Source organism: Strigops habroptila, chromosome 2 (assembly GCF_004027225.2).
Source record: "Strigops habroptila isolate Jane chromosome 2, bStrHab1.2.pri, whole genome shotgun sequence".
Taxonomy (NCBI): Eukaryota; Metazoa; Chordata; class Aves; order Psittaciformes; family Psittacidae; genus Strigops; species Strigops habroptila.
In genome coordinates, this window is record NC_044278.2 from 106841562 (window position 1) to 106867902 (window position 26341).

The 26341-nt window shown below is 41.0% G+C and overlaps 2 protein-coding genes across 3 annotated transcripts in view; one reads left to right on the forward strand and one right to left on the reverse strand.

Moving 5' to 3' along the window:
* The window catches only part of ATM (ATM serine/threonine kinase), a 63037-nt gene extending 62702 nt beyond the window's left edge, over window positions 1-335 (reverse strand). Inside the window, exon 1 of the mRNA XM_030476133.1 lies at window positions 103-335. The gene's annotated coding sequence lies outside the window, so the exon portion shown is untranslated. The remainder of the gene's footprint in view (window positions 1-102) is intronic.
* Window positions 262-26089, forward strand: LOC115603805 (protein NPAT). 2 transcript variants are annotated; one of them, XM_030476135.1, is made up of 18 exons: window positions 262-432; window positions 4565-4683; window positions 6112-6172; window positions 7450-7522; window positions 7982-8022; window positions 8909-9139; window positions 9642-9726; window positions 11513-11630; window positions 12129-12220; window positions 12303-12390; window positions 14077-14173; window positions 14694-14825; window positions 15661-17334; window positions 19020-19135; window positions 19224-19332; window positions 20368-20425; window positions 22474-23629; window positions 24785-26089. In XM_030476135.1, the coding sequence occupies exons 1-18, from the start codon at window positions 396-398 to the stop codon at window positions 24860-24862; spliced, it is 4365 nt and encodes a 1454-aa protein (XP_030331995.1). In that variant the 5' UTR covers window positions 262-395; the 3' UTR covers window positions 24863-26089. The 2 variants fall into 2 exon arrangements, with proteins under 2 accessions (XP_030331995.1, XP_030331996.1); XM_030476136.1 differs by having other exon boundaries at window positions 9645-9726.
* Window positions 26090-26341: the final 252 nt, after the last annotated feature.

Consider the following 26341-nt stretch of genomic DNA (forward strand, 5'->3'; position numbering starts at 1 on the left):
GCCCGGGCAGGGGAAGGGGAGGCCGAGCAGCCCCTCAGGGGGGAACCGCGTCGCCGCCGCAACCCGGCGCGGGTCGGAAGAGGGGGACAGGAGCGGGCCCACCTCCGAGCGGCGTGGCGGGCAGTAGGAGCCGGCCGGGTGGAACGGGCGCCCGCGGCTGCGGTGCGCGTCCCCCTCTCCTCCCAGCAGCCTGTAGCGGAGCAGCGCGCACGCACGGCCGCGGCTGCGGGCGGACCTGGAAGCGGATGAGCGGCGGCGGGTTCCGGCGGAAGGAGCTGGGCTGGCGCTGGCTGGCAGTTTCCGCGCCTTCGCCTCGGTGGCGGGGCGGCTGAGCTGCGTCTCCGGGAGCTGTGTCCCCGTGCCTCCCGCCTGCCCCGTTCCCGCCGCCTCGGGCCATGCTGCTGCCGTCCGACGTGGCCCGGCTGGTGCTGGGTGAGTGAGCGGGTGAATGAGCGAGCCAGCGAGGGCGGGCGGGGCCGCCGCTCGCCCCTGAGGCGCGGCGGGTCTCCCGGGCGGGGGCAGGCGGCGGCCGCGCCATGGGGGCTCCGCTGGGGGCTGTCAGCCGCCGGCAGCGCCCTCGGCGCGGCAGGAGCACGGAGCGGCTGCGCCTTTGATCCTCGACCGCGCCGCGGTCATCTCCCCCAGGCCAGGGGTTGTCGCTGCTTCTGTCTCCGAGGCACAGCCCCGGGTCCAGCGGTCTCCGGGCTGCCCCCCCGCTCCCCTCCGGCCCGGTCTCTAGCGGGAAACAAACGCAGCTCGGTCTTGAGGGGCTCTGGGGCCTCCGGAGCGGCCGCGGGCGCAGGGGAGCGCGCCGGGCCGTAACTGCTCCTCGGCCGTGCCTCCACGGGTCTAAGAAAATGTGGTGGTCTCTGGTGCCCGCGTACAGACAGCTGCCTCGTGAATGAGGTGTAGTAAAGTATCGGATTCCAGGAGAAATACAGGGGTGATCCAAAACCTCTCCTCTGGACACAGGCTGAGAGTTGGGCCTGTTCAGCCTGGAGAAGAGAAGGCTCCAGGGAGACCTTAGAGCAGCTTCCAGTGCCTAAAGGGGCTACAAGAAATCTGGAGAGGGATTTTTTACAAGGGCATGTGGTGACAGGACAAGGGTAATGGCTTTACACTGACAGAGGGGAGATTGAGATTAGATATTAGATATTAGGAAGATATTAGATATTAGGAAGAAATTCGCTACTCTGAGTGTGGTGAGGCCCTGGCAGAGGTTGCCCAGAGAAGCTGTGGCAGCCGCATCCCTGGCAGTGTTCAAGGCCAGGCTGGATGGGGCTTTGAGCAACCTGCTCTAGTGGAAGGTGTCCCTGCCCATGGCAGGGGCTTGGAACTGGATGATCTTCAAGGTCCCTTCCAACCCAAACCGTTCTGTGATTCTATCAGCACCCCTTGGCACAGGTTGCTGGGATTTCATGGCAGCTCGCGTTGAGATTCAGTTTTCAGTTGTCCACAGTGGTTTTGAATGCAAAGCCATTGAGGCTGAATCTTTTCTTCAGTGTTTCTCTGACACATTTTGGTTTTAAATACTACCTGATATGCTTCTTGCTACTGTCTTGAGAAGTAAGGCTAGTAAGAGATGCGATGGTTTTATTATTGTGAAGTAACAGAGGATTGTTAGAAACCCCATGCATTTTAAAAGAACATTTAAAATCGTGCAAGGGAGATATCTCACTGTACTTTTCTATTAAAAATATGGTTAAGTTACAAGTGTCTGGGTAGAAACCCTTTCTTATGTGCTTACCAGGGACTTTATACAACTGGGCAATGTTATGTGTCCTGAGGATGATCCATCCTATCTTGTTTCTGTTGTGGCATGGTGCATGTATCATGTGTAGCAAACTTCTGAGCAGTGTAAGGTTGTGGAACAGGATATTCCTTGTAGTTCTTTCTGTCTTCTAATAGGGATTCCTCTTCCATGAGGCATCTTTGAATTTGGGTAGATAAACAGGGTTCCCAGTGCAGCAATTCTTCCTTTTTTGTTTTAATCTTTTTTTTTTCCTCTCTGTATAAGTCTTTCTGGTCCCTTGAAGGTTGATGAATATTGGTTTAACAAACAAAACTAAAATAAGATGAGCTCACCCATACAAAAACACATAAGAAAATATATCTTTTTCTAATTAATGTAAGAGTGAGTGTGTACTATGAGTTAGATGTGTGTTATTACATTTTTTAAGATAGTTCAGAAGGTACTATGCCTTTTGTACCTTTCATTTGTTTTTGGTGACATTAAAGATTGTGTACTCTTATGCCATTATACAGTGTGTGCACTGGAGTTCAGTTGCACAGATCTTAATTCAGGCATTTTTAAACTTGAGAATGCCTTATTTTGGTGTATGGTGTAATTGGTGTATGTGACAAATGTCCCTGTATGCAAGCATTTGGTCACGCCTTGCAATACTGTAGTAGTAGGTTCAAGACAGAAAAATTGCAGCTCTTTACATAAATGTCTACGTGAGTTTGACTGTAAGAAAGCTGTACCAATTGTCCTGGGTTCAGCTGTAACAGTTATTTTTCTCTTTCTTAGGAACTGGTGCAGTGCTGCGTTTTGGCTTTAGTCTGAGAACAATACTGATAACACACTGATGTTTTAGTTGTTGCCCAGTAGAGCTAACCCTGATCAAGGACTTTTCAGTCTCATGCTCTACCATTGAGGAGGGGCACAAGAAGCCGGGAGGGAGCAGAGACAGGACACCTGACCCAAACTAGCCAAAGGGGTATTCCATACCACAGCACGTCATGCCCAGTATAGAAACTGGGGGGAGTTACCTGGAACGCCCAGATGGCTGCTCAGGTCGGGATGTGTATTGGTTGGCAGGTGGTGAGCAACTGTATTGTGCATCACTTGTGTTTATTGTTGGGTTTTTTCCCCTCCCTTTTTAGTTTTATATTCCTTTCCCTTGGTTTTTTCTTTGTCATTATTATTATTAGTAGTAGTTTTGTATTATACTTTAGTTATTGGACCGTTGTTATATCAACCTGGGGGGTTTACATTCTTTCGATTCTCCTCCCCATCCCACCTGGAAGGGAAATGGAAGAAGAGGGGGAGTGAGCGAACGGCTGCATGGTTCTGAGTTAACGGCTGGGCTTAAACCAGGACAGTCCTTTCTGGCTCCCAAGAAAGGGTTGAGATAACGACAGATCTGACCAGAGTGTGTCAAAACCATGACACCAACACAGATTAAAGCTCCACCTAGCCTAACACCCCATCTTCCATCCTGGCCAACAATGGATGGTATAGTGGATAGGCATAAAACTGGCATATAATTGTGTTTTCCCAAAACACCCTTTCAGCTTCCAGCAATTTGTGGCTTGAGAGTTTTCTAGCAAAATGTATTTGGAAAATTAAATAGGACAGCCCTTCCTTTTCCACAGGTACCACAATGCTTTGTGTCAGATAGGCCAGCTCATACATTGAGATTAAACTCACAGTAGTTATTCCCAAACTGTGTTTAACTTTCAAGTTTGCATATTTGTTGAAGATCTGAACAAGGGCTTATGTATCTGAAATATGATCTGCTTTTTCCAGCTATGCTTGGATCTGCTGAAGGGTATTTGTCTTCATACAGGCTTAATGCTGCATTTTTCTGCAGGCATTCCTGACCTGATGTGGATCATTTGGGGGCTCCATTGAAACAGATATGGCGATGTATATGTATCCTGCATTGTATAATTAGGCACAATTGTATAATTATCCTTTCTTTAAAACATTGCATGTTCAGTTCTGCTACAAGCAACAAAGAAGAGATATTTTCTTTTGTGGTTCTTCATTCTAGAATCCTTCCTTCAGACTGGTCTATTTCTATCTTTTGATGTTTAGGGTATTTGAAGATTAAAGCAGATCTTAAAAAGTTTGATTAAAGCAGAACATATTTGCTGAGGAATAGAATTTTGGAACAGTAAACTTTTTCAGTGTATGTCCTGTTAAGGTAAGTTAATAGTCTTGGGGTGTGTAGAGAGCACAAGTTGCAGCTGGTACATCTATTCGAAATGAAAATTACAGTAAGTGGGGGGAGACGTTCTGCTGTTATTAATTTTTGCACAATGCCTTTTTTTTTTTAATAAATCTTACACACTGTTGTAACAGCTGCACAGGTTTTACTTGGTCTGAAACAGGAGGATGTGTGGAGAGTTACTGTTACATAGCAATGCATTTTGTTAACAAAATATTAGAGAATTCCATTTGATTATCACACTGAGTTGTTCAGCTTGTGCGAGAGTTGGTTTGTCAGCCTCCTGAGCCAAGAACTTTCATTTTCCTGTCTGTACAGAACTGTCTGTGCTAAAGAGCAATCAGAAATTTTTCATTATGCCTCATTTCCAGTCTTGAATAGATTGTAAATCCTGCGTGCTATCACTAATATTTTTGTGTTCTTTCTGATTTTAACTGTTAAAGAAATATCTTGAAAAGTGTATGTTCTTTGAAAATAACTTCCCTATCCTTGTCCAACATACAAATCTTATTTCAACACTGTATGCAGCCGGTTATCTTAATGCTTTGATGCCTGTTGAGCAGGAGTAATGAATAAAATAGCAAAAATTTCCATCTGATTTCTTGCAGGGTATTTACAACAGGAAAAACTTCTGGCTACCTGCCGTGAATTTATTCTAGAAAGCTCAGATTTGAAAGAATATGCAGAGCACTGTACAGAGGATGGGTTTATTCCAGCCTGCTTGCTGGTGAGTTTGTATTACAGAGCAGAAAGTTAAATAGTCTTGCGTGCATGGGAAAGAAAATTGAGATATCTCAGTGTAACAAGTACTTCTTGTACAATGCTGCTTAAATTTTTTAGTACAAATTTAGTACCATTTTCAAGTACAAATGCTGCTTAAATTTTTTAGTTAGGTCGTGCCCTCTGGGTTTTGGGGTTTGTTATTTTTGCATCCTGTGGTATTAGCAGTTATTTGGTTATTATTATATTGTTTCTTATTACTAAGAAACATTCAAGTGTAAAATATGCAAATTGGTTTCAGTATATTATATTTGGTCTGCTTTATAGCTTTGAGGTTGATCTATGGAAGGGCGTTGCGAGGGTTTTATTGACTTCGGGGCTGCCCTTGTAATTTATTGGAGATCGCTTTCCTATCCTAGACATCCATTTCAAGTACATATTAAATATTTAGGTAGGGTACCTCAGCTTTATCTTAGGCTACCAAACTTTGTTGACAAAAATTGCTTCAGTTTAGCTTCCTCTCTGATCAGTATCATCTGCTTTGTCCCAGGTGAAATGTGGAACTTTGGGTTTACATAAATACAGTGTGTAGTTATGTATGTACATAAGTGCATACTGCTACAGGGTAATTAGATACTTCACATTTTCAACATATACAAAATGGGGTTTTAATGTAGTGTGCATATTGCAGGGCTCAGATATTGTTAAGTATCAACCTTTTAATGTTTATGTGTGCATCTTCTTCCTGTTTTCAGTTTCATTCCTCTAATATATCAGTTAAATATATGATCTGGGATTTTGCCCACAGTATTCAGAATTTGTGGAAGTCTCTGAGATCTGAGGCCTTGATGCATTTATTCAAAACAGGCCACTGAACTTATTTCATTTACAAGTTTTTAGTGTACTTTGGGAGTAGGAAATTGAGAACTGAGCCACGGCCAGCAAAAATTTGAAAAACCAAATGTAAATAGATTGCCCAGATTCTTAAGAAAAATTTCTTACTAGCAGAACAAGTAAATATGATGTGAAAGTTAATTCTGCGTGACTGTTAAAAATTTTACTTTAGACAGAAGATGATACAAGCTCATTATTCTGTTACAGCTGTTCATCATTGTATTTTTGGGGTTTATTCCATAATGACAAAAGTGAGTGGAGGTCATGCAGCTTTAACTGCTACACCAGGAGGTCATGCAGCTCTAACTGCTGTATCAGTGTTGTGCAATGAGATCCACCACTTCAGATTCTGTGTTCATAGTGGCATTTTGTTCTGTAGGTTGCCCTCTGCCTAGCTTGAGACCAGCAGCATGAATTACAGTTCCTGTGTTGAGTGTCAGTAGGGTGTAGTCTTTTAAAGAACTGCTTAAATACAGTGTGGTACAGCAGATGAAGTGTAAGTTACAAGTAAAGATTCTAAGACCAGTATTTTTTTTTCCAGTCCCTGTGTGGAAAAAACTTGACAACTATTCTGAATGAATACGTAGCCATGAAAACAAAAGGTAAGCCTTGCGAATGAGATTTTGGTTTATTTTTCTTATTGATCTGTTGTGAACTCCTTGATGAAGAGGCAGTATTTTCACCTATATATGGACACGTATTTTCACTTCAGCACACAGCATATATTTTCACTTCAAATTTGAGCAGAACTTCTAATGTAGTAAAGCACGAAGATGTAATAAAACATGCAAATGGTATGGGTTTATGCTTATAAAATTGTACTGTTTATAAATAGGAGGGGGAGATGCTGATCTCCTCTCTCTGGTGGCCAGCAACAGGACATGTGGAAACAGAATGAAGCTGCATCAGAGGAAGTTCAGACTGAACATTAGGAAAAGATTCTTTGCTGAGAGAGTCACTGGAACAGGCTCCCCAGGGAAGAGGTCATGGCACCAAGCCTGTCAGAATTCAAGGAGTGTCTGGACAATGCTCTTAGTCATATGGTTTAGTTTTAGTTAGTAGTCCTGCAAGGAGCCAGGAGTTGGGCTTGATGATCTTTATGGATCCCTTCCAACTTGAGATATTCTGTGATATAATCAGGAAGAGTCCCATGGTCTGAAATGTTTCTTGTCTTGTTTTTAAACTAACTAAAATAATACTATTTTGTATGAATAATGAGATGGAGTTAGAGTGTTTCTTGGTTTTAAAAGCAGTTACTGAGCTTCTGAATGTTTCCAAGTCTAACAATTCTTTGATATGTGTTGTATGAGCAAATTGTAGTGGGCTTAATTCTAAGACTTGCAATTTAAGACATATCATGTTTGAAACATTTCTGAATGATTTTTTCTTTCATGCTTGGTGTAATAGAAATGGTAACTAAGACACAAACATGCTTTCTTCAAAATACTTTGTACTTGGCACCTTGAAAAACATTATAAATTGATCTGCTTACATGATTTTTACTTTAATGTTCTCCACTTCGAAAATACCAAGTGTTTGGTTTTTTCACCTGTTCAGGTGACACCTTAAAATAAAGCATTACTTCTAACGGCCTGCCTGCCTGGTCACAGTGTTCAAAAGCACACAAGTGACTTAGGAGTATGAATACCATTTCCAGAAGTGAATTAGGTTACATTAGCTTGTGTTTGCTCACAACACTGTGTGCAGATTCAATTGAGAATTATAAGCATGAATGTCTTTGCTTCATTTTCATTTAGGTTTTCAAACCCAAGAAGTGTATCCATAATAATGATTTTGCTTGTGATTTTACTTTTTCTCAGTATGTCCGGTTTAGGCATTTGTAATTTTGTTTTGTTTTTGGTTTTGTGGCTTCTTTTAGAAACAACAAATGAAGTTCCAGCAATGATGTCATCTCTGTGGAAAAAATTAGACTATACACTTTCTCAGATCAGGTAATATAGTTTTGAAATCAAGACAGTAAAATCTCACTCTAAGAATGAGTCCCTATGTTACCAGCTCCCTTTATCATTGTATGAGAATTGCTTTGCTCCCTATTGCCTCTAGTGAAAAAGGTAGGTATGTGAGAGCTGATGGCTGACATTTCGAGGCAGGACTAGCAGATAAGGCAGGCATTAGTTTGAGAACATGGCCTTCCTGTAATAAAACAATACACTATGACTCATTTAGAATCTGATACCATTGTGGTTACTTAATCAAAAATACAACAGTAAGCTTCATCTGAAGTATCTGTGAACATTGTTTGAAAGAATAACAATCAGTAGATTGAAGTTTTCTGAAGTAATGTGTGGTTGGGACCAGACTGATGTTAATCATGGTAGATACCGTCTCACTGTGTAGCTGAGTGTTTCTGTTGTGCTCCTTTTATTTATGTCACCTGCTTTATTTTTCAGGAGCATGCAGAATTCCACAGGATTTTCTACTAATCAAAGGAGTAAGTAACTGTTCCAATTCCATAGGATCAATAGGCTTTATGTTCAAATTATGTTTTGGCAAAAAACGGGGGAATGCTGCAGTAACGCAGCCTTACTCCTAAAATGTCAGATCTCTTCTGCAGTGAGGTTTTTTTCAGCATGTCTGTTGTCTTCAGTGCAGTCTGGGCTACTGTAATGATCAAGAAAGGAAAATCAGAAAAGCTGAGCTTTTTGCAAGGCACATAAATTCTCTATATAGCATTTTCTTCTCTGCTGAAAATCTTTTAGAAGTTTACAGGGTTAAAAGTTTTAAAACCTGCTGTTTCAGTCCTGAAGCTGTTGACTGAATTTGTGGTTCATAGAGGAACTGAAAACATAATCAGTCTAATTATGATGCAGTTTCATTTCTGTAGAAGGTGAATATAAAAATATGTTACAATCTTGAAACAATTTTTGTGCATACAAACATATAGCTAAGCAAAATATGAAAAGATACTTGTTTTATCGAGAATTGTTTCTGATGAATAAATTGAAACTTACATTGGTTTAGCTGTTTCATTTAGGGTCAATTATATGAGTGGTATATTCTGTAATAAAGTATCTTTTTGCTATGATTTATTCCTGTAAATATTTAAGCAGTGAAGCAAGCATGGTTACTGTGTCTATGAAAGTTGGCTATACTTCTTGAATTATTTTGAATTATTTTTAATAACTTCTTGAGTTATTTACAGGCTCAAACGTGTAACACAGAAGACAAAATGGGTGTTGCTTGCTTTTTGAGTTTCATGGATTAGTTGTTGAATGTAAAAAAGTTTCTGTGGAGTATCCTTAATCAAGTCTTGGAAAATCAGCAGTCTTTTAAAATTCCCGTATCATATATTTCCATCTTGTCTTTATTATCTCCAGCACGTACAAGAAGTGGAATTGTGGAAATGAAAAGACAGAGAATGCTTCAGCAGTCAACTCCTACAAACTCAGGATTGTTGTCAGTAGCCTATCAATCAGGGCCACAGAATTCCTCTTCTGTTGTATCTCCTCAAGTTATTCACAGAGCAACAATAAATCAAAGCGTATCACAGACAAGACTGAATACATTGTTTGTGCACCAGTCACAATCCCAGGAAAACAAGAGCAGCAGTAAGTTGCACATGTTTTTAACCTGTTTTTTTTGTTTCTGTGAAAAATTTAATAGAGATGGAAGTTTTCTAAATTCAGGGCTAATCATCTTCCACCAAAGAAGTTCCAGAAAATTCATGCTTTGTTCCCTTAGTTCTTCAGACTGGTTCAGATGATTAAAAAAAGGAGTGCCCAAAAGAGAAATGGCTCTTGTATACTTGCTTGCTAATGTGAGTGCAGAGATCAGAAGTGCATTAATCTGTCGTTACTCTATCCTGTGGTCTCACCCTTACCCTAGACACTTGTTTTAGTAGATAGGGATGATCCACATCAAGTGCGTGGGTTTTTTCAGGATATATTTAAAAAGAATGATTTTCATGGTAATACCAAATTATGTTTTATGAATTCCCAAGGAGGTTGGTTGGAGCATAGTACGTGATGGGCAGTTATCTGTAGTGCTTTAACAGTGTCACTAGAAAAAGTACTGGCATCAGGATCTTCTTTTTTTTTTCTCTTTATGAAGCAGGGGATTTCATCCACATTCAGGTACCAGCATCACAAGAACGAAAGCTTCATTCAAACTTGCTCTCTCCAGGAAGACGGAAAAGGTAAACACAGGCGGGTTTTGTTGGTTTGATGGTTTTTAAGATCTTGTAGAGCTTTTTGGGGTGTTCCAACCACTAGCATAAGTTTTCTTAGATGGTAGAGTGTTTCATGTTTAAGATCCATTGAGAGCAGCCAGTGTGTGATGTTTCACTAAGGAAAGGAAAGCCAAAGAACTTAACATTAGATAGTGTCGTGGTTTTAGCCCAGCCGGCAGAACCACACAGCCACTCACTCACTCCCCCCTCTTTTTCCTCCCTGTTCCTGGAGGGATGGGGGGGAGAATCGAAAGAATGTAACTCCCACAGGTTGAGATAAGAGCAGTCCAGTAACTAAGGTATACTACAAAACCACTACTGCTACCACCAATAATGATAAGGGAAATAACAAGGGGAGAGAATATAAAACTAAAAAGGGAAGGGAAAAAAACAATCAACACAAATGATGCACAGTACAGTTGCTCACCACCCCCCGGCCGATACCCAGCCTGACCCAAGCAGCGATCTGGGCATTCCAGGTAACTCCCCCCAGTTTCTATACTGGGCATGACGTGCTGTGGTATGGAATACCCCTTTGGCTAGTTTGGGTCAGGTGTCCTGTCTCTGCTCCCTCCCGGCTTCTTGTGCCCCTCCTCACTGGCAGAGCATGAGACTGGAAAGTCCTTGATCAGGGTAAGCGCTACTGGGCAACAGCTAAAACATCGGTGTGTTATCAGCGTTGTTCTCAGACTAAAGCCAAAACACAGCACTGCACCAGCTACTAGAAAGGAGAAAAATAACTTACAGCTGAACCCAGGACAAACAGATAGGAGGCTATTTGTGTTTCTTTATTGCCTACAGCTGGTCTTCACATTATTCCATTATTAGACATAGGGAAATAATCTTGGATCTTCAGACTTAGTGTTCTTTCCAAAATATCCTTATCAGTTATGAAAATTCTCAATATTGATTAAATGTGCATTTTTTCTATTTTTAACTTAGAAAAACTATTGGCTTCAGTAAATTTTGTTGGCAAAAATTTTCATATTCACACTAAAAGTGGTGTAAAAAACCCCTTTCTTATGCTAGCTTTGCAATTTTTTATCCTTTCATTCCAATATCCTTTTATTTTAAATGAATTGGCTGGTCTCTTTGTGTTACATTTGTTGTCTTTATCCCTGACTAAATCCCGGTCGGTGGTTTTGCTTATCATTTTCCCTGATCCTTATTCATGTGTACTCTTTCCAAGTCCTTTCTATTCCTAAATGATTTTTTTTTGTATGTAAGTGATTTTAGTGCCCCTGCTGATGGATGGTTTCAGAAGAGTCTACACCCTGATCTCATATAAAAACATTATATTTCTTATTCATCATCTAAATTCTTATGCAACATAACATTTGTTTGCTTCTTTGACAACAGCTGCTTCTTGAGAGGTCTTTGTTTTCAGTGGTGATGCCCAGATCTTTTTCTTGAGTGGCAGTTAATTAGAACCTGTACAACCAGTTAGTCACGTGTATGGGGGGGGAGTGGAGGGAAATACTGAATAGTGGATATGGAATTCCATTTGCCATTGTGCTGTTTATCCACAGCCTGCATATTTGTTTGTAACTTCTGTGGAGTGGAACACAATATATGCATGTGACATAATGAATCAGGTATCGGCTTTTATTGTATTTCCAATATGTAGTTAATTTTCTGTAATTAAAATCTTTCATTTGCTAAGAAGGAAGAGAAACACTTGATTTATTGAACATTAGGTGTATTGTTTGCTATGTTCTCACAAATACATCATAAATTTCCTGGAATGTTTCAGTGAATCTCAGAAGAGGAAAAGTATTACAACATGCGGACCTCTTTCAGCAACTAGAAGTTCTGATGAAGTAGTAGCAGAAAGTGAGCCCCTTGAAGAATTCATAGATGGTAACTTCCCAGTGAGTATATACTTACGGAAGGTACTTACATTTAAGGAAAAAATTCAGACTAAAGGGAACTAGTCTTCTACATGTTGTTTACCTTGGGTTTTATTACAATTACCTTTAGAAGATAAAGCTATTGTTTTGTATTTGAACTATTCTGTGTAATAATCTAGTGAGGATGGCATGGCTATGTAGAGGGTTTTTTCCTTGATATATTTGCTTTGCTAAGATACCTGTAAAGTGTTAGAATACAGTAATTTTGTAGAGAATGGAAAACAAGGCAGAATAAGCCTTGCTGTACTTCAGGAGAGTAGAAGTAGAGGAATGTGTTTGGGATGATTTTTATAGCAATGTCATGCAGTCACAGATTGGCTGTCGCTCTGTTACCAAGAGTGTTCTCTTTGTTAAATTGATTTTATATGGTTTTTTATTACCAGTCAGTTGGAGATTCATGCTCCTTTTCTAGTGATGATAAAAATAGAAACCTGACCACTTTAAAATTGTGTTTTCCAGCAACTGGTTATTGAAAATGCCAGAGAAAAGATCTTGAGCAACAAATCTCTTCAGGAGAAGCTTGCTGAGAACATTAACAAAATCCTGGGCAGGTAACAAAATGAACTCTGTACTGCATATGTATTCTGATTTGATTTATTTTTGAGTTCTGAACTAATAAATGATGTGTTCCAGTGATGGCAATGTCGCTCAGGTCCCTAAACAGACAGACAGTGGGCCCACGGAACAAGAGACTTCAATTGATGAAATTCTTGGACTTCAGGTAGGTGTAGATTGCCATGCTCACATTTTTAAGACCAGGCACATGAGAATGATCAGTTATGGGAACTATACTGAATCTCTGTCTCCTATCTGATATCTGAGATTGCTCTCCTCTTTGTCTTCTTTCTTTTTATTCATTTGTTTGTTTTACACTACAGTTAAGCCTATCTAAAGGCTAGCTTCTGCCCAGGGGCAGTTCCACAACTTCCCTTGCATAGGCATTAACTCGTCTGGTTTGGTAGCGGGCAGGTTCCCGGAGCTGAACTAACAGGATTGTTTTGAGCCAGTTTTGCACTTTAAATTCATTCCCAATGCCTGTACAAGACAGCACAAGCATGCAGCAGGGTTAGAAGCCAAGGGAGTGGGATTGCTTCTAGCAGTGGTTAGCTGTTAACATTACCCTCAGACTGAAATTTAAGTATGCTTCCCACAGTCACCAGCTGCCTGCTTGTCACTGGATCTTTGGTACCAGTAGTTGGGGACCAGCTTCTGACTGGGGATCTGATCAATAGCCTTGCAAAAGACAAGGGAATTTAAAATATCTTGGCAGTCTCCAAACATGTTTAGTCTAATCTGATACTCTGATTTGCTGCAAGATAAACATGGACTGTCTAGTATAGCAAGAGAAATTGTCTTCGGAGCCTAACTAGGGACGCTTTTTCTTCAAAGTTAGTATTTTCTTGCTTTTGGAGGAAATGTACATTCTACAAACTAAACTTCTAGTGTTCTTCCTTTGTGCTCCTGCAACCCTCAACCTGGCAATCACACAGTTATGAAGGGCTCTTAATGAGGAAAAGTATAATCTTCATGGCCTTCATGAAAAAGCCAGGAGAGTAGAGGCAGTTGCCTGTTTATGAAGCAGAGGTGTCTGGTTTTTAAAAGCTATTCTTCTGTCACATGGTGATTTTTAGGTCAATTGTTGTCAAAATACATAGCTGAAAACTGTATCCCATTTTTCTGAGCAGAACAAAATCAAAGCAGCTTCTTGGTTTAGTTAGAGTAGCTGAGACAAAATAATCGAGCCTACCGTATGGGATATCTGCCCTTAGAACCACCATATCAAAGACTGTACAGGATCTCTGGGAAGTCAGGAGAAACTTTGTATTTGAACACTAGAATAAGTACTGAGTGCCCTGCTCGTTTTCTTCCTGGGCTGCTACCAAACAAGTCAGCTTGAAAAAGGAACCATAGAGCAGCATCCTATGTAGTTGTGCCTTCCAATTCTATGCCACAGAAAAGTAGTTGGAAGTTATATTCTAGAACTTGTAATGGGTAAAGGAAGTAAAACTTCCCTTTGCTTAGCATTGTCTTCTAGACATATGCATAACCGAGAAATACAGGTTAATTTGGGGATTTTTCCCCAGTGGTTGGCTAGTGCAGGCCTGAGATTTAGTCCTTCGTAAGCAGCGCTGGTCATTATGAGGAGAATACTCCAGTGTGCGTATCCAGGGTGTAATGTCTGATGAAGATGTTTGGGGGACTTTATTTCTTAAACTAAATCACTAGTATTTTTTAACAGATGTTAAATTTGTGGCAGAAGTATGTCGAGCATTAGTTTCTATGTTTCAGTGCTGAGCAGAAGTAATAGAACTAAAAACAATCTGAAAAGAAAACAGTTCTTGTCCGTTTTCCTTTTAAGTTATGGAAATAGGTGTCTGACAGTTATCTATGTCTTGTCTTTTCTCAGGGTGAAATTCATATGTCAGAAGAAGCTATACAGGACATTCTAGAACAGACAGAATCCGATCCAGCTTTTCAGGCACTCTTTGACTTGTTTGATTATGGTAGGACATACTGTACTCAATTGTACCATTAATATAAAGCATTATGAATGATGAGTTTTCCTGACTATTGCTTGATGAAGCAAAGGTAATTAAGCCAGCCTCTTTCGCAACAGGAATGGACTGTAAGGCTCCTGCATCCCTCAATTCAGAATCAGATTTTTATATTTATACATGACTGTGAAGTGCAGCATTTTCTTGTGGCTGAAATTCTGGGTTTGTGCTAGTTCAGTGATTGGTTTATTGCTGTTATTTTAGACTCTTCTGGTCTAAAGGATGATAGTTCACACTTGGTTTTCTGTGCTGTTGTGAATTTCTTCTGCTTGTCTGATCAGGGATATCCTTGCATAAAAAGTAAGGACTTAATGCTATTTCTGGATTTGTAATGAATATGGACAAATAGTTCTTTGAGTTTAGGATTGCGTTTCTTGAATATGGAATCTCCATGCTTCATTTAAAATGTAATCACATTTGTGTGTAAAATTCATATTTAATCATTCTTATTGCTTTATTTTGTAAACAGGAAAGAGCAAAGTAAACAAGAACTTACCTGCTGGTATTTCTGGTCAGACTGGAGTAGAAAATGCAATCTTGGTGAATGAGGATAACCTGGAAACACTTGAAAGTTCTTTAGGAACAGAAGACTCTAGTATATGTAGGTTGTTGTGTTTTGGTTTGGCTTGTTTTTTGGTTATTTTTTTCCTTCAAGATCTTTTCTAGTCTCTTTTCATTATGAAAATATTTTCAGACAATTTGTACATTTCAAAATCTTTCTGTTTTCAATGGTAATATGCAATCTGACATGTACATTGCATGAACATATGGATACAGCCAGCCTGTTAGAAAGTTTGTCTGTTAAATTTAACAGTAATCCATCAGTGTACTTACAAGTTGTACTCGATAAGCTCCTAAATGAAATCAAAATACCTGCAAATCTGTTTTCTCATTCAAAACAGAGATGCTTTGCAATATTCATTGTGGAAAACATAAAGTTAATATTTTACATCCAACCATATTAATCTTTTCTCTCTATTTTGTAATGTATTGGCTAATTAATACGCAAAAAGATACTTGCTCTGGACAAAAGGCGCGTTTAGTCTGTCTACCCTGTTCTTAGCAACAGTCCATCAGTAGCAGCTATTCAGCAAAAGCCTATGAGAAATAGAGCCAAGAGGTCTTTATCCTGAGATGGCTTTTTGTGCTTCTGGAAATCTGATTTAGTAACTTAAGTAACTTAAGCCATTTGCTTAAGTCACTAAATATTTGTACGCTTACTACTTATGTACAAACTGATTTGCCAGATTGCCTAATGTACACGGCCGTCCATTTCATATACTTTCTGCTTAGCTTGAAAGTAAGGATGAGTAGCATTATTCCGACTTCACAGTTCAATGAAAAACTGTTTCACATGAAACTAAGTTGCTTCTAAAACACTGTAAAAGGATCATCTGTTTGATAATTATGGAACTAATTTATTCTTTGTTTTACAGGTGATAATTCTAGAGAATCACTATCCTGTAAAGGTTTTCAGTTAGGAGAAGCATCATGTGCCTTGAAGACCAGCATTAATGAGGATGATACAGCTGAGAAAAATACAACTAGTGACCAGCTGCATGGGAATTGTAGACCAAGGAAGCAGACTGAAGTACTTAAAACTGTTGCCCCTGAACATATTGGAGAGCTTGAAATCGCTTTTGACTCTGTGCCTGGTTTGACTGAACCTGACAAGAGACAAAGTTCTGATAGTAAATGCTGTGGAGATTCTTACGATAAAAAAGAGTTGCCTGCATTAGTATCTGAAAGTGAAAGTGCTGTGGAAATTGGAAAAGGACCAGTAAGTCATAGTGCTCAGAGTAGTCCTAATTTAGAATATGTTCATTCTGGTAGTCCGCAGATTTCTTTGATTTCATTGGCAGAGGGAAGTACAGCCATTGAAAACAGAACATGTTCTGGAAGTAAATGTTACTTATCACCAGATACATCACTAGCTGAAAAAACACTTACTGAAAGCCCTTCTAATGGGAGCCCTGGCCACAGTGTACTGCTGAGAAAAACCAATTCCTCAATTTCTAGCCCATCAGCAGATGCAGGAAAGGAGCAGGACATAACAAATGGTACAGCCGCCTTACCTGGTATTTTACAGGAGAACTCTGTCCATCAGGAGCAGAGCACGCAGTCAGACTGTGCTGCAAGAGCTGCAGTGAAGGTTTCAGATCTTGACAAAGCAGAGTTACAGCCTGAAGTTGTTGATACCTCCAACAAGACTTGCACAAATGATCAGCATACACTTGATAAGCCTTGTAAGAAAGATTTAAACCTCCCTTCAGGACTGTCAAGCTCAGAGGGAACACAAGGGGAAGCGCAGGAACCTTCATCTTCTACAAAAGTAGATGCTGATAATGTCTATTTCTCTTCTGGTGATGATGCATGTACAGAAATTTCTGTAGTACCCACTGAAAATACTCTTACTACGTCTGAAATATGCCACTCTCCTCTCCCAGAAACTGCATCCTCAACGGATGAGTCAGGTACTGAGGCCAAAAGTATAAGCAGTGTATCTTCTAGCAGTCAACCGATGGATGTCGATCCTTCTAATATAATGTCCCTCAAGATCATCATCAGTGATGATCCGTTTATTTCATCTGACACAGAGTTAAATAATGCTGTTTCCAGCATCACAGGAGAAAATTTGCCAACTATAATACTGTCTTCTCCAGCCAAATCCCCAACCAAAACTGCAGGCCTGTCCAAATGTCTGACTTCAGAAGACACTGAAAAAAACGTGGATTCAGCTTTGGCAGAGCAGAATCTTCTTGTGCTTAGACCCAAGGATCCTGTGGTCACCTCAGTTAACACTCAGAATGAAGACTGCACTGTTTTTTCAGTTGCAGGCACAACTAACCTTTCCAAGGAAGGGGGATTTATACAGTTGATGCCAGCAACAAGCACAGCTTTTGGGAATTCAAACAACCTTTATATAGCCACCTGTGTGACTGATCCAGCTGCCTTGGGCACAGCTGTAACACCGTCAAATGTCGTCGTATTGCCCAGCAATTCTATGCCACTTGCTGCCCAGGCTCCAGCAGTACAACAGTTACGGACTCCTCCTAGATCCAGCAGTACATTTGCAGCAAACCAGGCTGTCTCCCCAAACTTCCCACAAGGTAACCTCATTGTTAGAAAATGACTGAAAATGTGGTGTTTATATAGTGGTTTTATTCCTTTTTTGCGTGAAAAGTAAACCATTTTTTTTGAACACTGCTGTATCTGCCCCTTGAAACTATCCAGGAGTCATGTAGCTTTTGAGTATAGTAGTTGCTACTAGAAATACAAACTACAAAGACTCATTGACCAGGCTGCTTGGAAAAAAATAGCCTCATATTTCAGAAGCTTAAATGATATAATTTTAGCAGTGATAAATGTAGAAAACACATTTTGGCTTACACAAGAAAAGATTTTGTTGTTTTGGCTAAATAATTTTTCTTTGTTTTGTTTTAATAAGACTCCTGTTACAAATAGAATGCTGTGTGTTACAGGTATCCATATTTAGCTTTGATAACTGGCTAGATACAGATGATCCTTCCAAAATGACTCCTTGTTTTGTTTTGTTTTATTTTCCAATAACCTCTCCTACATTTAGACAGTATGTTTTAAAAGTATAACATGATTTCTTTCTATAATGTAAAATCTCTGCTGGTACAAACATTTTTATTACTACAGCAATAAAAAAATTTGGTGCTTTGTGAACTCTGAAACCCACCAATCAGCCAGCTGTGATTACACATTTAGGTTTCTTTCCAAAACCAAAAACTTGTTACACTTATCTTTGAATTTCTGTGTGTAGTGAGTTGGTTGTGGTCAGAGGGCACTGCAGCAGTATGCGCAAGACCTCAGGGTGCTGGGAGACATTTTCTGTCATTGGGATTTCTTTATGCAGAAAACCTGGTTTTTCCATAGAGAATGGAACAGAAGTTTGCCCGTTCTTCTGCATGTGATACTTTTCCTGGTAGTGCTCATGTAACTGAAGAACAGTGTGGAATAAATTTTTTGTTCACTTTTGGCAACTTTTCAATGAATGTGTTGTAATGGTTTCCATTTTATAATCCCTGTATGTCTGGCAGCTGGACATCAGCATCCTCTTAGAATAACTCTTCGAAAACAACTATTTTAACAGCAGTTAAAATAGTTAAATGGGAAACTTTGGCTTCAGTATTCCGGATTAGTCTTATTGTGCTTTATGGTTTTTATTTGTGGGGGGTTTTTTAATAGTTAATCTCAAACCCACTAATGAACCAGAATCTTTGTGTACTATGTTTAACACCTTCTACCAGCCAGGAATATCCATGATGGATCATAGACATAGCCTTTTCCAGCTTGTGTGCTCGTAAGGGGAGGGTGTTATGCGTACACTGGAAGGAAGAAACATAATTCTGGTAATGGCTTTTGAGCATCATAATTGTAGAGGGTAGGATGCAAATAGTTTGTTTCTGCTAAGCAGCAAAATGAGCTTTTGGTGTTACTGTTTGTTGCAAACCAATTCAAAGTTCAAGCCTTAACATGGGTTTGTCAGACTTCAAGCTTAATTTGGAACCATTTCTTAAAAAGGAAAACAGACTTTAACTAAAGAACTTGATATAAACTAAAAATAAACCCAGGACTGACTTACCCTGTTTTCTAGTTTTTCTAGTAGTATTGTATAGTAAGGACAGTGAAGGTTTCCTAAAAAGCCAGAGCTTTTCTTGCCACGGGTTTGACCATGCATCATTTTAAGAAAACCTGTCTTGAAGCTTTTCTTTTCACCGAAATGTTCTTTGTTTCTGTACAGTTGTAACACTTTGATATCTTTTAGGTTCTGCTATTATAATTGCATCTCCGGTGCAGCCTGTTTTGCAAGGAATGGTGGGAATGATACCTCTCTCTGTAGTAGGACAAAATGGAAATACGTTCTCAGCACCCGCCCGCCAGGTAGCACGTCACAGAACTTTTCAGAATTAAAGCTGAACTGATCAGGAATCTTCTGATAAATTATAATGGAATATTTTGATTCTTTTAGGTTCTGCATATGCCTGTGGCTAATCCAGTGTGCAACAGAAGTGTCCCAAAACTACCCATCCCTCCCAAGTCACAGAAGATACCTGGAGCAAGAAACAAGACTAATACAGGTACCTGCCTTGCATTCTTGAGAAGGGTGGAAGAAAAGTGGGAGCTCTAAAGACATGGCAGTTCTGAAGAATGAAGTTTTATGCATACCACTGCTCTGCCACGTAACTGCTGGGGTGGCTTTGCAAGAGGCCTGTACCTGCAGTTAGTGACTGCATCTGCTCAGTTTACAAAGAACTTCCAGCATATAAAATAATTCCAGTTTGGGACCAAGCTTATTTCACAATGTAATGTTTCAATACTCTAATGCAGTTTTGAAAGTTTACTTTCTGTATATTTCTGATTATTTTTCATCTTGTTGGTTGTAAGTACCATTTACTGCTGCCATTGAAACCAAGCCACCTGGTAACAAAGACGTTATTAGAAGAGTCAGCAATCCTAAACATTTATTAAGGAAAATCCTGAGTAGAAGAGTTGTATATGCACTCCGCTATCTGTTTTCTCTTTGCCATGTCAGGTATATGCTTGGGTATATTAATTTCATTGAGATCTTGCCTCTTTATATAGTAAATTGAAACAAGACTGGAATTCCATTCATTTCTCAGCGTTGGGAGGGGGTAAAGAAAAATAATGGAATATAGAAAATAAATTGAGTTGTAAGGAAAGCCTAGGCTTTAGCCTGTCTAGCTTATTGAAAAGAGAAGGCTTACACATAAAAATTAAAACAGAATGAAGCTGCAAATGAAGGAAAAAAGCTGGGGTTGTATAGTTAGTTCTGCTTTCTGCTTTGCTGATGGATAACGGAGAGTTCCCTGCAGTTTATTTCCCGCTTGGAAATCCCTGCCATGTGTTTGTGTCCTGGGTTTTGTCTTGCCAAGCCTACCTGCTAGGTGTAGGCAGCAAGCTTCGTGTTTGTCCTTAGTTGGTGGCCTTTGCTAATCGATTAATCTATAAACTTTAAAACTACCAAAAAATGGCAGAGTTTTGTCCTGGGTTTTTGTTTACTGGTTCTCTGTCAGGTGAGAAGTCACTGTATTCACTGTGAGATGATTTCCTTGGAATATTGTGCTTTATTAATACTTCATCTGTTGTTCCAGGAAAACTGGTACCAAGCGTAGCTGAGCCTTTGAACCACGCAAGTTCTCGAACACAAAGGTCGGTAGAGGCAGCTGTTCAAGCCTGCTTGCTTCTTCCTGCCATGAATTGCTTTGAACAGTATTGGTGGAGAGGAGAGCAGCTTTTATTAACAATAGCACAAGCACCCCCTTTATTACTTCCTGTTGGTCTGCTGGGAGCACTGGTACAGATGTGTGCTAGTACTGGTGCAGCATGTGCTAGAATTCTGGTGCTACTAATTTTGTGTAACTTTGTGTTTACTTGTCCTATCTCAATTGTCAAATAAAAGTTGTTTGAGGGGAGTGCAAGCTAGGAGAAATTGCCTGTTACATTTGCTGGGAGATTTTTATGACTAAAACCCGTTTTTTTACCTTTTCAGGTGAGTATTGCCCATGGTTTTGTAGTACAGCCTCGCTGCCTTTACCATTCTCTGGTCCAAACCCTGTAGAGCTTGTTAGATTGGGTTCTGCAGCTGTGTTCCAGCTGTGCAGATTAGAGCACTGCTTGGTCCTTTAAAGTGAAAAGCCAAAGGAAAGATGGTGAGGAGAACAGCATGCTAACTTTATAGTGATGAATATCACTTAAATGCTAGTTGGGATAGGTACTAGTTTTCTGTTGGGCAAGTGAGAGAAGAGAAAGCAAGGCTTCAGTAGTCACTCTCCTTGTTAATGGACTTAAGAAACAAAAGGATGTTGGAATGAGCAGAAGAGTGTAGGAGGAGATAAGAAATTCAGTTTAAATATTAGAGGTGAAACATTCTTTTATTGTAAAAATAAAACAAAAAAAAAAATTACCTATTCAGAACTCAATTAAAATGTTGGGAAAGTGGAAGAAACCAGGAACAATAAAGTCAGCTTATTAAAAAAAATATACTGTATACGTTGATATATCTGTTCCTGGAAAAACTAGTGATTTTTAAAAAGCCACAGAAGCAAGATTTTGGATAATATCACTTTGATAATTCAGCTTTCTGTTAATCGTAGTCAATCTCCAGATGTATGTTTTGCAGAGCAAAGCGAGCAAAATGTTCCCTGTACAGAGATGTCATTTCTCATTTCTGCTCTCTACCCTTTCTGCCTCATCTCAAATTTCACAGAAATAGAACAAACTGTCCCCGCCGGTACCTGCTTTACTGCCCCAAAGGTACCAGAGTTACCATCCCAAAGTTAATTTGCCATTTCCTCTTGCAAACCATAAAGGCTTATCTGCACAGGCTTATCTTGCCAGCAGAGATGAGTATGAAGAAGCTTTTCTTGGAAACACAGCTTAAGCAGGCAGAGGGCACAGACGTAACAGTGGTGCGAGCTGGCAGAGCAGTAACACCCTCCTCTTGGCGTCACTACAGCGCAGTGGTGGCTTTTTCACACTCACGTGGCTGATTGTCCAGGGGAGACCCAGCCTGAGGGAGTCTGTGTGCTCTCACCCAGATGCCCACTGGAAGCTTTTTGTCTTGCTCTGTCCTGTCACCTATAGCAATGCATAGGGGAGAGTACAAGTATAATGATATTGCCCAGAATATTCTGAGAGCCTCTTGGCAGCTTCAGCTCCAAGGACTTCCAGAGCTACAACCAGTACTCTGGGATGGACTATCATGTCATGAATGCACTCAGTTTCTTTTTTGATCTCAAGTGAACTAGCAGCATCCACAAATAACCCAGGGTAAAAAAGTTCCCAGGATTAATTACATTCACTGTCAAAGCCTCCTTGTGTTTTCAACCTGGTATTACTTTTACTTGATATTCCATTGGAAGTTACAGTAGTTTCCTTTTTGATGGCTTCTTCCCAGAGCTCTCTTACATTTCCCCTCAGTCATCTCTCTTTCCAGGCTGAAGAGCCCCAGTCTACCTACTTGTTCTTTGTACAGGCTCTATTTTGTACTTTTTTTGTCATCCTTTTTGGCCTTCTCTGAGCTTTCTGCAGTTGTCATCCCTTACTCCTGGTGTCTGTGTGTTGATAAAATACATTTAGAGAATAGTGAGAGCTTTAAGCAGGTGTTTTGAGGGCCAGGTGAGCACTTCCAGCCAGCTGAAATGGACTTGACTGGTAAGAACAAGTATGTTGCTGAAGTGTTTTTGTCTCATTTTCAGGACTGGAAACTCAGACAAGCTTATCACTGCAGAGCTGGGAAAGAAAGTGGAGGAGAACGTACCTGTTGCACCAGTAGAAAGCACAAGCTCAAGTTCAAGACAAAGTGAAAGTCACAGGAGAGTGCTTTGCTTTGATAACGTCCTACCCGCTCCAGGAGGAAACACCCAAATTCAGACTACTAAGAGTTTGTCCCAGAAAGAAAGAAACGAAAATACTATATTTGCTGTTGACTCTGCATCGTCCTCTGCTAAGGCACAGGGAGCAAAGAGAGAGAAAGATAAAACGTTGCCTAGAATTCTCTGTAAGCCAGAAGTTGGTAGTAACAGAAGCGCATCTGCAAAGGAGCCGCAGCCCGAGCGGAAGGCGGCAGCTGCAGGGCTTCCCTTAGATCCCTTCCACAAGACTACAGCAAATAAAGAAAATGAATTACGAAGGGATACTGATGAAAAACAGAAGAGCCAGGACACTGCCAAACTCTCAAATGGCCAACAGAGTGTTAGCTTGTGGAATGAGAAGACAGTTGCTTCGGTGCCAGAGCTGAACAAAAAGCAAGGGTCGCTGTCGAACGGGAATGGCAAATCCTCAGTGTCTGTTTCTTTGTCTTCAAAGGAGCCAAAGCGAGAACCAGCTAAAGTTTCCAGCCAAGGCCTTTGCCTGTCAAGCCCATTCACTAAGCAGTGTGTGGAAATGCTGCAAGACATTCAGTGGCACAGCCCCACTAGTAAAACGGTTGAGAACGGAGAATTGCCCGTCCCCCGTACGCCGTCTGGAGTTGGGGACAGGCACACAGATGATACCACAGACAGTGTGCGGACACCCATGTGTCGGCGCTTCAATGAGGACAGCACCACCCCTAGAATCATGGTGCCTCCTGCTACCCCCGACCTGCCCGCCTGCAGCCCGGCCAGCGAAACAGGCAGTGAGAACAGTGTCAGCATGGCCGCTCACACGCTCATGATCCTGTCCCGGGCGGCCATTGCCAGGACTAGCACTGCAACCCCCCTGAAGGACAACACCCAGCAGTTCCGGTCCGTAAGGAGCACAGTAAAGAAAAGGAAACTGGAGGACTTGAATGAGGGTGAGAGAAATTCTCGTTCTGCAACTAGGAAAGACCTTCAGAGCTCTCCAACACCATCAAAGAAGAAGAAAATAAAGGCAAGTGCAGCCATTTACTTCTTAATTCTAAACATGTATTAGTCATCTATATAGGTATTTATGAAGGGATGGTTCAGAGGTCTTAGTCCAAATCCCTGACGTGCTGTTTATATTTGTCAGATTTACTAACTTTTCCTCTTCAGCCTACTCTGAACTAACAGTTTTCATAGGAGATCTTAGAGCAGCTTCCAGTACCTAAAGGGGCCGACATGAAATCTGGAGAGGGACTTTTTCGAAAGATCATGTAGTGACAGGACAAGGGGGAATGGCTTTAAGCTGGCAGAGGGGAGATTTAGGTTAAATATTGAGAAATTCGCTACTCTGAGTGTGGTGAGGCCCTGGCACAGGTTGCCCAGAGAAGCTGTGGCTGCCCCATCCCTGGCAGTGTTCAAGGCCAGGCTGGACGGGGCTTGGAGCAACCTGCTCTAGTGGAAGTGTCCCCCCATGGCAGGGGGTTGGAACTAGATGATCTTTAAGGTCTCTTCCAACCCAAACCAATCTATGATTCTGTGATAGTCTTCAGATACCCACAGGTAACTCTTACTGACACCGCACATACCTATGGAAATCTAATTATGTCTCTTAAAACTTAAATGAATTTCTAAGTTCTTGACTTCAGACTAAGTTTCTAGGTGGAATGTAGGAAATAGGCCAAACTCAGACTAGGCCTTGCTAGAATTCAAGCCATTCTTGCATCCCTGTTTACCATCAGGACTAGGAATCCACATTTTGGGTATTCCCAGTCTCTGCAGTCCACAGCACCATGCCTTTGACTTGAGGATTTAATGGCAAATAGCAAAGGTGTGTCAAGAAAAAAAGAATCAAAAAGAAAACATGGTATGGCTTTGTAACTCACCGGGCTTAGAGCATACTCCTGAAATACTGAGAAACACTGACTTACCCCTATGGACGTGAGGAGCCAGAGGCCATGCCCGCCTGGACGCTGGATGGGCTCCTGCTGGAGCAGAGCGCTCAGCTACTCCTGTCCCCTACCGTGACAGCACACAGCCATTCCCGGCTCTGCTCCGGGGTGGGCTTGCTGCACTTACAGCTACAGGGCGGAGGGAAGGCTGAGGAAGAAAGGGATGCTTGTAGATTCTTCAGCAGCCCCAGGCTCTCAGTACTTAACACAGCTGTTCTCTTCCTCTCCTACAGAAAAAGAAGCTACCGAATTCTTTCCCAGCAGGCATGGACGTGGACAAGTTCTTGTTGTCTTTGCATTATGATGAATGAAAAAATAAACAAGCTGAGCTGTGACTGTTCAAAGCCAGGTGGTGTTTGCCAAGGTTTTGCATGAGAAGTTAATTCTAAAGGGTGAGTTGCACTTTCAGTGCACTGGAGGTTCACTTTATAGCAAAATCATGCTGTTCCTGAAGCAGGTTGCTAAGTGTAAATATCATTGAGTTGGTCTGTGTTTATTTCTGAAAGAGCACTTGCGTGATTATAGAGCCATTTAATTTGCAAAGTTGTAAATTTGTATAAATGTACTGTAAGAAAAGTTGTATGTTTCCTGTTACACCATGTTGTCTGTGTTCCGCTGCATTCTCTACTTCCCCCTCCAAACCGCTTAGCCATTTGGAAAGGCGGTGTTTGTAGTTCACTGTTCTGAGACACAGGCCACTTCCTGTTGTCTCGTTGAATCCAAAAGGGACTTAATCTTTGGATGCAACTAGCTCATACTAACCCTCTCTCTCTCCTAACTGTCAAACCCATGCTGTAAGGCTTTGAATGAGTTAGTTAACAAAAATATCAGTAACTAAACAAGGCCAGCAAAACTTCCAGTCATACTTCTCATCTAATGAAGCTTTTCCCAGCCAGTTATCCAGGTAAAGCTTTCATTTGGATGAGCCTCATTCGTTTGCAGTGGTGGCAGTTGGGTGCAGAAGCTGTTTCCGGACGGTGTGCTGTGCTGTGGGTTAACTCACCTACGCCTACCGCAGTGTATGAACACTGAACCTGTTGCAACAGCCAGACAAGCATTTTGGGGCATTCTGTTTCAAAAGTCAGTTCTTTTAACTGTCATTTGTACTGGTGAGAGAGCGTTTGTTAACCCCCCTTGTGCTTTTAGCCAGACATGGAAGAATTGGCAGCTAATCCTTCTGTTCAAAGTAGAATTTGTCACAGCTTTTCTACAAACTCTTTTCCAAACAGGCCCAGAAGCCCAGCCTACATGTGAGTAACAATTAGCATGGGTGAAAACTGCCACACTAAGCGTTGCTCCGGTACTGCAGGATTTTCTCTATGGTATTTCCTCCTTTGTTCTCAAATTGTTGAGGTCTTAAAAAAAGTTGCAAGTTTTCTTGTAAGAGATCTGTACAGCGACAGGGCAATGGTTCAGATAGTATACAAGGATTCCTAAGGAACCAATATTATGCAGTAGATGTTTATATTAAACCCATCCAATAACTGAATACTGCATAGCATTTACAGCTTGAATAAATATTTTTGGCTTAATAACAATGTTGTGTGTTACTTAATACTTTGTGAATCCATGAAACAGCTCTGAGGAGGCTCTATAGAACAGTCATGTTGATCGGTCAGTTTTGAAGATGGAGAGTTCAGTGTTAAACACTACGCTCTGAGAGCAACTGTCAGAGGGGCTCAGGCAGGCGAGCAAAGAAAACTGTCTTAAGCATAAAAAATGCTTAATAGTTTTCTGCCAGTTGGTAGGTGACATTTGTAAATAGATTTGCTATTTTGAGACCTGGCATT